The following is an 11,644-nucleotide window of genomic DNA, read 5'->3' on the forward strand; positions in this document are numbered from 1 at the left end:
ACGTGTGTGGTTGACCAGAGATGTAGTTCATTTAGCGTTTCACACAAACAAATGTGTTACTTCACAGTTTTACGACACATTTTTTTTTTTTTGACTTGCAAAATTATCTTTTAAATTGACAAACATCATATGTGTAATTCGTGGCACAATTCAAACGGGATCGAAAGATAATCTTTCTCTCTCCATTGACTTCAATGCATAACTTTTCCGAAATAAGGTCCAATGGGGCTCAACCGGAAGGGGAGGGACTTCGCCACTCTATAGAGTGGCGAAGTCCCTCCCCTTGGTGAAAAAAATTGAGGGATTGACCAATCAGATGAGGCCCACGTGATGCCCCTGCCAACCTGTGATTGGTCAGGGCCATGCCAAGGGAAGCCAGCTTTCTCTGGCTTCCCTTCAGAAGCGGCTGGCGATTTCACCTGAATAGATGAGATTGTTTATATTTTTTAGTTACTTTTGGACTACGGACTGAGCTAATTACAGAGACGAGGACTGTTGCTGCACTTGCCGTGTGTTAGAAAGGGAAGGGAAGAGAAGGTGGACTATCGCATGCAAATGTTTCTGTACATAATTGTTTTTGAATTCATGTGTTTCATACACACCTACTGATACTTTGATGTGTACATAAAACTTTAAAGGTCTCCTGATTTACTTTGTGAATTAATGCTTCTTTTTTATTCATTACCGAAGCTGCACTGCGCATTGAGCGGCTGGTATTGCATTTGGGGGGGGGGGGGGTGTCTGCATAAATTAATAAGAAAATGCTTAAATTAATAAAACGAGAGTTTCGGCTGGAGAGTGCGTGCAGACCTGTCGGTTAGATAACAGCCGTGTGCAAGTCCTGCATCTGTGTGATACAAATGTGTGTAAAATGATACCGGGCTCTGTAATCACTCATCTGGTTACGTTATTGACCCCCCCCCCCCCCCCAACCAACCCAAAAAAATGGGCTTCCCCTAAATTTTTCCCCACGCCACGCTACTGCACTCCTGGTCCTTTCATCAGACGGGAAGCGAAAGAACGAGCAAGACCCATTGCTGGTATAATAACAACCTGGTACTAAGCACACAGGCATCTTGTTAAAGTTATCTTATCTTAGCCAGCGCCATATAGATAGATTATATCTATATGGCGCTGATCTTAGCTATCTCTTAGTGGAGGAAAACAATTGTGACATCACTTACGCGACTCTGGGATTTGAAGTCTTTCTAGTTACGTATTTTTCATAATCTTATATTTCAACAGTTTTACGACAAACTGTGACTTTTTTGACATGGAAATTATTTTTTAAGATTGACAAACATATGTGTAATTCATGGCAAAATTCAAACGGGATCGAAAGACAAGTTTTCTCTCTCCATTGACTTCAATACATTATTTTTCCGAAATAAGGTCCCATGGGGCGGAAGTAGATGGGCGTGACTTCGCCACTCTATATAAGGCATATTTATACTTTTTTTTTTTTCAAAATACCAAACAGATCATGCATTTTAGCCATGCCTCATTTCGCTCAATTTATAGCTGTTTTTGCAAGGGTTTATTCTGTGAGCAACAGCACCATCTAGAGGCCTGGCATATGTACTACAGCGTCTCCAGCGCTTTCAAACGGCAATGCCGTGGTTGTCTCCTCCTGATTGGTGGAGTTGGCCCAATAGCTGTAGCGCCACCGTCCTGACGTCAGGAAAGTGTTCAAATCTGGATCAGTTTTTATCAGATCCGTTGCAGCCCCTTTTTTAGAGATTTGGGTATGGAGGAAAATAGAGAGGGTTGTGTTTTCTGACACTTGGTGAGTTCCCTGGAACACCGGGGACACATATTCATGTATAAAAGACGTACAAAAGAGCATTTTGCATGATAGGTCCCCTTTAAGTGATTAAACATCATTTTCCTTCTCCATATTCGCTATCTAGTTTTGTTTACACTCCGTCTCCGTCTAACTCTCTCTCATTCAAATGTCAATCACTCACTCTGGCGCTCCTGCTGCCCCCTAGTTGTTGGCAGTGTCAACAGCTGCTTTGGGCCCAGCTTGGTGCACCCCGAGCTGCTCCTATCACTTGTATTGAAGAGGTGCGGACTGCGCATGCACCACTTATAACAGTCAATGGCCAAAGATTTCTGCGCCCCAAGCAGGAATATGTAAATGACCCAATTTGTGTTCTTTGAACCTGAAAGGGAGATGGCATTGTTTTTGTTACTTTCATTGCAATTGTATACATGTCTTAACGTAACTTCCTGTTTTATATAGACATGCTTTTATTTTGAAGGCAACTTTGCGCTATTAGCAGGAAGTTACTGTTCCCAAAGCAAAAACCTGACGGAGAAAAAAAACAGAGATAAAGTACAGATATTAACGGAGATATCAACATTTAAATACGGCGATATCAAAAGATAAAGTTTACATTTAAGTATTAGCACCCCCGAAGAGGCACAAGGTTAATTTTAAAACCGTTTCAATAAACCAGCAAAGTTGGATTACAAATGACACCAGAAAAAACTAAATCATTTAGATTTTGAATTATTTCTTCAAGTAGTGTGCATACCAATAAAGCAGGACTTATCATTGTAAAATATTATTTTAGAAATGATGGTGTTCCTTCACAGTTTCATCAAAACACATGTGAATGTAAAACAAATAACATTCAAATTGATAACCATTTAGCTATGTACCATTTAAAGGAATAGTTCAACATTTAGTCATATAAATAAAATCTCAAGCTTTGGATGTGTTGGATTTGTTTCTCACGAGCAGCTTTATGCTAACCAAAGCTAACCACATATTTGTTTCACCAGAGAAGTCCTGAACAAGATAGCAGCATCGAACATAAAAGAGAGATTATAAAAAATGGACACATCACTTAATGTTGATAAAACATGAAGAGAATAACCAAGAACTAAGAACTAATCAAAAGGGTAAAGCAAGATAAACAGAATAACAGCAATACATGTAATGAATATATTGTGAACACAACTGTGGGTAATAGTATAGCCTCAAATTTGGGTTTTGCTAAATCAGTTTTTTATGATGAACAGACCAATATTATATATTTACCTTCACAAAAGACAGAAAAAATGCAACTCCTTGCAACTAAAAAGATGGAAAATTACAGAGTTCAGCTCTTGTTATTGATATCCTTATCTCACTCTTGAAAAGAAAGTGAATTAGCGTATTATCAAAATGTTGAACTTCTCCTTTAACAAACATTAAAGACTTGTCAGCTGTGTGGATTCCTCTGGGTGAGTCTGAACATGTTTTTTCAGATCCTCCTTCCTTGTGAACCCTTTCCCGCAGACGCTGCAGCTGTGCGCTCGCTCCCCCTCGTGGACGCCCATGTGTTTGGTCAGCGAGCCGCTGGCCGTGAAGCTTTTCCCACAGACGTTGCACAAATACGGTTTCTCTCCGGTGTGCGACCTCATGTGGATCTTTAGCGCTCCGCTTTTATAGAACTTCTTGTCACACACGCTGCATCGGTGAGTGGACTCTCCTGTGTGGATCATCATGTGTGTTTTCAGAGTCCCCCTCTGCCTGAATCCTTTCCCACAGACGCTACAGAGGAAGGGTTTCTCTCCTGTGTGGATCCTCATGTGAGCCATCATGTACTCTTTAAAGCTGAAGCTCTGCCCGCACACGCTGCACACGTACGTTTTCTCCCCCGTGTGGACTCTCATGTGTCCCATTAGGTTTCCGTTTTGAGCGAACGCCTTCCCGCACACGGTGCAGATGTACGGTTTCTCTCCCGTGTGGGTCCTCATGTGCATCTCCAGTTGTTTGTGGCCGTCAAAGTGTTTCCCACAGACTTCACAATCATTCGTCTGGATGTAGGTTTGCAGGTGACGCCTCAAGCTTTCCTCGGATTTAAAACGTTTCCCGCACACGCCACAAACATCTGTATCCTCCTCGTCTTCTAGCACATGCCGCAAAAACGAAGCTCTGTAGGAGAAAGACTTGCCACATACTTTACAGAGGTATTTCGGATTAGATACATCCTTGTAATCCTTATCTTTAGCTCCTTTTGTTTTTGACTTTCGTAAACAAGGTCGGTCTTTGATCTGTTCCTTCTCACTGTGTCCTTCCTCACTATCACTGTCCTCACTGTCCTTCCACTCCTCACCACTGTCCTCTTTATTCCCAGAGCCCTCTGCCTCTGACTGTTTCTCCTCTGAATCCCTGCAGATGTTTTCTTCCTTGTGCGTTTGTAAATGCACCTCCAGGCTTTCGTCGGAGTCCAGATGTTTCCCACAGGCTCCACAAAGATCGGAGTTCTGTTTGTGCGTAACTACGTGTTTCAGAAAAGACCGTTTGTAGTGGAAAAACTTTCCACACACTCTGCAACAACTCTGTCCTGCAGTCGGGCTCTTGTTAGATGTCAAATTGTTCCTTTTATGTTTTTTTATTTTCTTCCCAATGACCCCATTGAGGAAAGACCTTCCACACAGGTGGCAACAATCCTCGCCCTGACTATGGCTCTGAAGTGATTTGAGATGTTTTTCATTTATCTCACTGTTATTATCTTCACTTGGAGTTTCTGAATTGTTCGATGATAGAACCTTAGGGTTACTTTGTGTCTCCGTTTCCATCATAGTCGAGGTTCCCTTTTCTGATCTCTGTGCTTGATGGTTATGTGAGAGCCCAGTGTGGATTAAATCACAGTCTGTGTCTGTATAGGCGTCTTTAAACTTTAAATGTAATGTTTTCTGGACCAGACTGGATGTCCTGCTCTGCTCGGAAGAAACATCCTTTTCAGTGTTTGACCCAAGGAGTGTCAATCTCTCTAATGGGAAATGAGAGAGACAATTCAGCATGGTTATTTTGTAAACTGCATAAAAACACAGACACCGTCAAAAAGATTCCCTTGTAGCTGTGGGAGCATGAGCAACAAAACAATCTCTATTCTGCAACACTTCCTTAAGTCGACAAAGCGTGAACGTTTGACACAATATATATATTTTGGAATCATTTCAAAAAGGCGTGTTAGGTCTATCACAAATGTAACAGATTACTATTTATCTTTGCAAAGCTGTCCACAAATGTAAACAAGAAAATCTAGTCAATGATAAATGTCTTAGTAAATAAATAAGCAAACTTAACTATCCTTCAAATGTTAACACATTAAGGATGGTAATTATCAAAGATTCATACTCTACATAAAACACACAAATAAATGCTTGGCATGGGTGTGTAATTCATCTATAACTAACTTCATGATTTCACTTTTGTTTGTTGTGCTGTGCATAATGATTAATAAAATGATGATGGTACCAGCAGTAAACAAATTGTATGTATATATAACTGTACAATTATAAATAATTGTTTGGTTTAGACATTATGTAATGTACCTGAGCTGGGTACATGTGTCTCAGTTTTAAGCATGACGTTGGGCGGTTGGCTTTGGCTCTCCTGGTGGGATTCGGTCACTCGTGCCTCGTATTCTCCCATCATGTCCTCCAGGATCCTAAAGATCTCGTCTGCAACCATCGACAGCCGCTTGTGTACAGCTGCCCTCTGCTGTTCACAAGGCATGTCTGGAGAAAGGGAGAAAATAAAGAAATAGCTTTAAGTATAAACAAACGACAGAATAATTCAGCTGATCCTTGCTCCCCATATACAATTCATTAATTTGCCCTTTACCAGAGAGGCTTGTTTTGTACTTCAGTACTTTTTAAGTTTGTGTGGATTTTAGGATGAAAGTACAGTTTGTTTTAGTTCAAAAGTTATGCATTTATCCTTAAATTGGTGACATTTTTGAATAAAGATGAGCATAATATACCCAAGCTCTTGATCTTGACCATTCCTGCTCCAAACAGAACAAATCTGTATTTATGTCCACTGTAATACTTTTTTTTATCATGTCATTCCAAAACATATTTAGCTTTGGTGCGTTAAAAAACTGCTTAACTTAAGTTTCATCACATACACAAAAAAAGGTCACAACGTATCCAGTTCCAGTTTATATCTTAAATATCAATACAAAAGTTGCACTATTGTTGATGGTGAAGAACTTTTAATGAGTTACTGTTTATCTTACAGTTGATGGATACATCTATAATACTTCACCTTTTTAATTATCTGGAAGGGCAAAGTAACTTATGGTATCAAAAATGTGTAAAAAGTACTATACTGGTATCCAATATGAAGTGGAGTAGAAGTTAAACGTAGCAGAACATTGACATTCTCAAGCAAAGCACCCAGCAATTGAAAGTAATTCAGCATATTTACTCAAGTACTGCCCTTAAGTACAATTTGGAGGTACTTAATATGCATAATAAAGACTGCTTTTTGTACTACTTCTGTAGGCAACATTTGAATGCAGCACTTTGACTCGCAGTAGTGTATTTCTACACTCTTTTATGCTTAAGCAAAACATCTGAGCACTTGTTATAGTTATAATCTACATAACTTCAACATTTTAAATAAAGCACTAACGTTACTTTTCCTTTGGGAGATAACAAGAGAACATATTGATTTCATGATGATTAGTTGACTTGGTGGTTAATAACGTGTGTGTTGAATGTGTGGTTTACATGCCTGCTGCCTCCTCAGAGCTGAAGATCTGCTCCGCGGCCGCCGACAGTCTCTCCGCCAGCAGCGCCCTCACCGCCTGCAGTTTGGACATCATGGAGTCTTAGAAATACTTTTTTAACATCGAAACATTTTTGTTTTGCTCTAACAGCACCTGCAGACACACTTTTATCAACAACACAAACAGTTGAGGAGCAAGCTCAGTGCTTCCGGTAGGGTCTTCTTCTTCCTCTGCATTGTAAATCTAAAGCTAGATGGTGAAACACCGCCACCCTCTGATCATAAGTGGTATTACAGAGGATTGTGTCAAAGCAGCGGGGAAAGATTAAAATATGTTATTAAATTAAAGTAGCAGTACCACCACAAAATACTTACAAAAATTCCAATTGCATCAACTTTAAATAATAAGTTATACACATGTGCAGTCCTAGCTTAAAGCAAACAGCTTTTGGCTAGAAACTGAAAACATACATTGTTCTAAGAATGGCCATTCTACACAATGAGTACTTTACATCTTAACCAGTTTTCGTGACCTCAAATGGTCAGCGCCCCAGCCTTCACCTGCATACGTCAACAGACAACAAACAAACACAAAACAAATACAAAGAGACACAAATCAACAACAAAAAAGTGTTTAACACACCCTGTTCCTATATGCAGAATAGGTAGTGCGGGGCCTTTTGAATGTCTGTGCCCAAGAAGAAACTAATTATCGTTATACGCCCAAGGATAAAGTGTTGAACAGCAGTAGTGACACAGTCTTGCACAACTCAGTATTGTTGGATGTTTTGTGTCCATTTGAACACAAACAGACAAATATTGAATGTTCATCTTGCACTGTCAGCCTGAGACAGTCCTATGACGTGTGAGTCTATGTCATCGCAGCAGGTCAGGCTAAAGGCCAGGGCTTTGGTGCTGAGTTAATGATTTATATCACACTCTGTCTGTGCCAATATGGTATATTTATCTTTAAAAATGTTCTAGGCCATTAAAAAATGGATTTTTGGAAGGGGGCCATGTGTGTGTGTTCATTTCTGTTTACTAAAGAAATTAGAAAATGTTGCAAATGAAACTAAATTAGTCAGTCAGCAAAAAAGGAAATAATGTGGGGGGGTCACTGAGATAAAGATAGAGGGGGGAGCTTTTACATTAGTACATTTGTATAAACAGAAGTGTAAAGTGTCTTTATTTAAACAAGTACTGTAATAGAGTACACTTTTAAGGTACTGTTTATTTTCTTGAGTATTTGTATTTACTTTTAATTTCTATTACAACAAATATTTGACAGCTTTAGTTACTTTGCAGATCCAGATTAATGAAACAAAATAGAAATAACAAATAGAAAAAGAATGTAAAATGATAGGTATAGCTGCCCAGCAGTCATCTTTATTTTGTAGTTGATAGTGGTAATAATTCAAATAAAGAGTAATACTGTGAAAAGTAAAATATGAGCCAAGTCATTTAATACATTTTTTATATATTTTTTATTAAAAATATTCAAAACAGTTTCAAAAATACTTTCTATAACATTTCAAATACATTACTAATACAGTTGAAATACCATGCTGTGAGCGGTGGCCATTGTCTTTAAGATGAGGTTAAACACAACAAGTGCAGCGTGTGTTCATTGTTCTGTTTTTTCCAGGACTCAACAAATTGAATTATCATATTTTGCTAAACTCATAATTGGTGCCACTCCTGGAAAGGGCTTCACATAATGTCACAAAGAGTGTCCAAATCACACAAGTGACCAATTCACATTGATCGTATTGGCTCTTCCCTGAGGAACAGTTGGACATATAAAGTCAAAAGCACCAGAGGAACGTATTTTTTTTCTTGATCCGGAAGAGACTCCTTCACATGTAAGTGTGTCCTCCCTTTTTGTTCTGCAGGCTCAGAGCTCCTTTCACACAGTACGGGATGATGCTGACGGTGACCAGAGGCACGGTGGCACTCTTGCAGAAGGACAGCAGGTAGAACAGAGCTGCGGTGTGCGTGGGAGGTTTGAAGGAGTCAAACAGGTGCAGCAGGAGCAGAGTGCTAATGACGCTCAGCACTTTGACCGCCGAGCTGCTGCTCTTCTTGGTCTCAGTGTAGAGGGGTGAGTGCAGGCCCAGACCCAGGCCGAACAGCGTGCCCATGTTACGCAGGAGGCTGGCGAAGGGCGTGGATTCCATGTGAACCCACTCTGGCTTCACACACCACTTCTGAGCCTTCTCCAGGGTCCAGAGCAGGTCCACACCCACAGCTTTAAGCAGCAGGTAGAAGCCAACAGCGAAGGAAGTCAGGAAGAGAGTCGTGTAGAAGTATTTCTTCATGCTGGCGCTGTAGATCAACTGAGTTCTGTTGAAGGCTTCTGCCACCATTATACCTAGAAAACAATGGAATATCCAGGTTAATATTTGGAGTTATAAAGTACTGGATACCACTAAGATATCAGTAATCCTAAGCATAAATCCTAAGGTATAGGTACGCAATACAGTTAATATAAATTAAACATTGGTATTTCATGCCTCGATTTAAATACAATATTACCAAGTAACAAAACTAGTCAAACAATACCTGCATTCAATAGTTTTTAGAAAAAAATAAATCTACTAATTGTTTGGTTTTGCTCTCAACCAATCAGCGCAGGCGTTCTTTGATTAGATGCTAAGTGTGATTGGCCCACAAACCTGTTGGGTTTAGTAAAGTTGAGCATGGTAAAAATGTAATATTTCAATAAGTTGGATGCTTTTAACAACACCTGATGCTCCATGTACATGATGGGTATCAAATGAGTTAGCGGAGAATTGTATGAGATGAAGAACTATTTTGGTATCAGTACTTGTATTGGTACTGGTATTGTATTTTTCTAAACAATACTCATCCCTAGAAGGACACTGACCTGTTATAACACCAGCTACGACCTGGTGTGGGAAGTGGGCGGCGATGAAGACCCTTGAGAGACAGACACACACCTGCACTCCCCAAAACAGTGTCCACAAAACAACCTTCGGATACCTGTGAAAAACACATTTCATTTTTGTTTGAATCAGCAATTGAGATTCAAGACAGCCTTGCCTTGCCCTTTCACAGCAAGTCAATCCTTTAAAGCAATATAAAAATGAACTCAGTGTTTTCTTGCTGGTCATGAGAATTTCAGCTGCCTGGACGTCAAAACAACCCACATATAATCTCCACTCTCCAACCATGGTTCTCAGGAGTCAATGATCAACCACAGCTCAGGACAGATAGTGTGTCCACAATGATAAGCTCAGGGTGGAATAAAATGGTTAACAACACAGACATGGATGAGTAAAATGTTAATTTGTCTGACTCACCAATCTTTGTTGCTGGATTTCTTGATTCCAAATTTCTTCTTGGTGGTCATTATGGCGAGGATGGAGGTCACGAGGGTGTAGTAGACTCCTGCAGCTCCCATTGAGTGGCCAGAGGGGCTTCCTGTAACACAAACAGAGAGGGGGGTATCAGTGGCTGATTCACTCAAGTATAGTGACATTGTTCATTCAGCATTTTTGGTTGTTTCAGAGAATGAATAAATAGAATAAAATAAGGAACATCTTTAAAACAGCAGTGAAAGTAGTACTGTACATGAACTCAAGGTCTGTACCCAAGCTATTTTATAGTTCTTCTTACACAATTTAATTAGGTTTTTTTCTAAAGTAGCTTATGGTTATAAAGGATATGCCATGTAATATTGTTAAATTCACCTCTTAACTGTTCAGATGACCAAAAGTGGTACAATTATTCAAATATTTCTAAAGATTTGAGAAAAATTATAGGTTCTTTCTCAAATCAGTTAAGTTCTATTTATATTATGGAGAACCTAAAAATTGAACTGATAGTACTCATGTACTTTTACTTTTGAATGACTTTACCTTAAAATAATATGTTATTCAATGCTTTATTGTCACTTAAGTAAAAGGTTTGATTTCATATTCCTTCAAGACAATACCTGGGCATGATTACAAGGCTAGATTAGAACAGAACAAAGCTGTTATGTGCCCAAAGGTACTAAGAACGCACTGTGTACTGGTTTAGGGTCATTTAATTAACTGCACCAATGAAGCACAATTGTAAATGACAGCAAGATGGGTCCTTAAATAATAACGAACAAAGTCTGCAGCCTATATTGCACCCAAGTACAGTAGGTACATTGATTTTGTAAAAACCAATCTACGATAATATTCCAGGAACTTCTGAGGAGTTGGGGTAATAAAAGCGGCCCATTAGGGACATTTCTCACCTGGTCCGGTCTCACAGGTCATGGGGTATTGCTCAATGTGAGGACGAACTGTGTTTGCATAATAATCCGCTTCATGGACCCACCAGTAAGGCCTTTCACCGAACAGAATCCTGAAGAAGACGACATAAATATACACTCCATCATGGTCTAAAAACATGTTATGGCCAGTTGAAAAACTTCTAATTCAAAGATTTACTTGACTTACCATTTGAACACCAAATTGAGCCAGTCTCCGATCACAGCCACCCATATGAGCTTGATGGCCACTGGAGACCGCAGGTGGAACCAAAGAGGGAAGAAGATGAAGAAGGTGTTCCTGAGGTCTGCCGCCCAGGAGACCCAGAGAAACAAACCCTGGGCATCCTTGAAGTTTGTCTGCAGGTAGTGGGTGGTGCTCACCCCAAAACCTGACATGGAGTCCATTAAAGCGTTCATCTTTACCTCAAGAGGAAGGGAGAGAAATCTCAGTCTGGTGCTGTGTGAGTGACAAATACAGGACTGTTACTATCAGTAACACAGCTGGTAGGTTTTATACCTGAGGGACCCACCGCCTAAACGCATGCTCACACTGATCTTTGGACCTTGCACGTAATAAAACACCCGGACACAGGAGAGTTTGAGGTTTCTCACACAAACATGTTGAAAAGATAGCGGGAAAACAAATCGTCAATAGTTTTTTTGTCACGGAACTACTGTACGCAGCACAGAGAGGAAGTCAATTCATGGCTGTATTTCACAATTGTGTAAATAAATAAATGGATCGCGAACAAATCAAAGAACTTGCACAACAGCATTTGCTTTTCAATTAACTGCATGATATTTTTTTTATTAAACATTAGTTATGTCCTTTTCTTTCTTTCTCATGTATGCAGCCACTG

The 11,644-nt window shown here is 39.8% G+C and overlaps 2 protein-coding genes across 2 annotated transcripts; both read right to left on the reverse strand.

Moving 5' to 3' along the window:
* Window positions 1-2,192: 2,192 nt before the first annotated feature.
* LOC117473352 (zinc finger protein 2 homolog) lies at window positions 2,193-6,723 on the reverse strand. Its single transcript, XM_034118907.1, has 3 exons — window positions 6,524-6,723; window positions 5,335-5,520; window positions 2,193-4,769 (listed from the first exon to the last, which is right to left on the reverse strand). The coding sequence occupies exons 1-3, from the start codon at window positions 6,612-6,614 to the stop codon at window positions 3,202-3,204; spliced, it is 1,845 nt and encodes a 614-aa protein (XP_033974798.1). The 5' UTR covers window positions 6,615-6,723; the 3' UTR covers window positions 2,193-3,201.
* A 1,146-nt stretch (window positions 6,724-7,869) lies between these two features.
* Window positions 7,870-11,263, reverse strand: g6pca.2 (glucose-6-phosphatase a, catalytic subunit, tandem duplicate 2). Its single transcript, XM_034118971.1, has 5 exons — window positions 10,972-11,263; window positions 10,767-10,876; window positions 9,841-9,961; window positions 9,405-9,520; window positions 7,870-8,888 (listed from the first exon to the last, which is right to left on the reverse strand). The coding sequence occupies exons 1-5, from the start codon at window positions 11,199-11,201 to the stop codon at window positions 8,374-8,376; spliced, it is 1,092 nt and encodes a 363-aa protein (XP_033974862.1). The 5' UTR covers window positions 11,202-11,263; the 3' UTR covers window positions 7,870-8,373.
* Between the last annotated feature and the right edge of the window lie 381 nt (window positions 11,264-11,644).

The sequence above is a fragment of the Trematomus bernacchii genome, unplaced genomic scaffold, assembly GCF_902827165.1.
Source record: "Trematomus bernacchii unplaced genomic scaffold, fTreBer1.1, whole genome shotgun sequence".
Classification (NCBI taxonomy): Eukaryota; Metazoa; Chordata; class Actinopteri; order Perciformes; family Nototheniidae; genus Trematomus; species Trematomus bernacchii.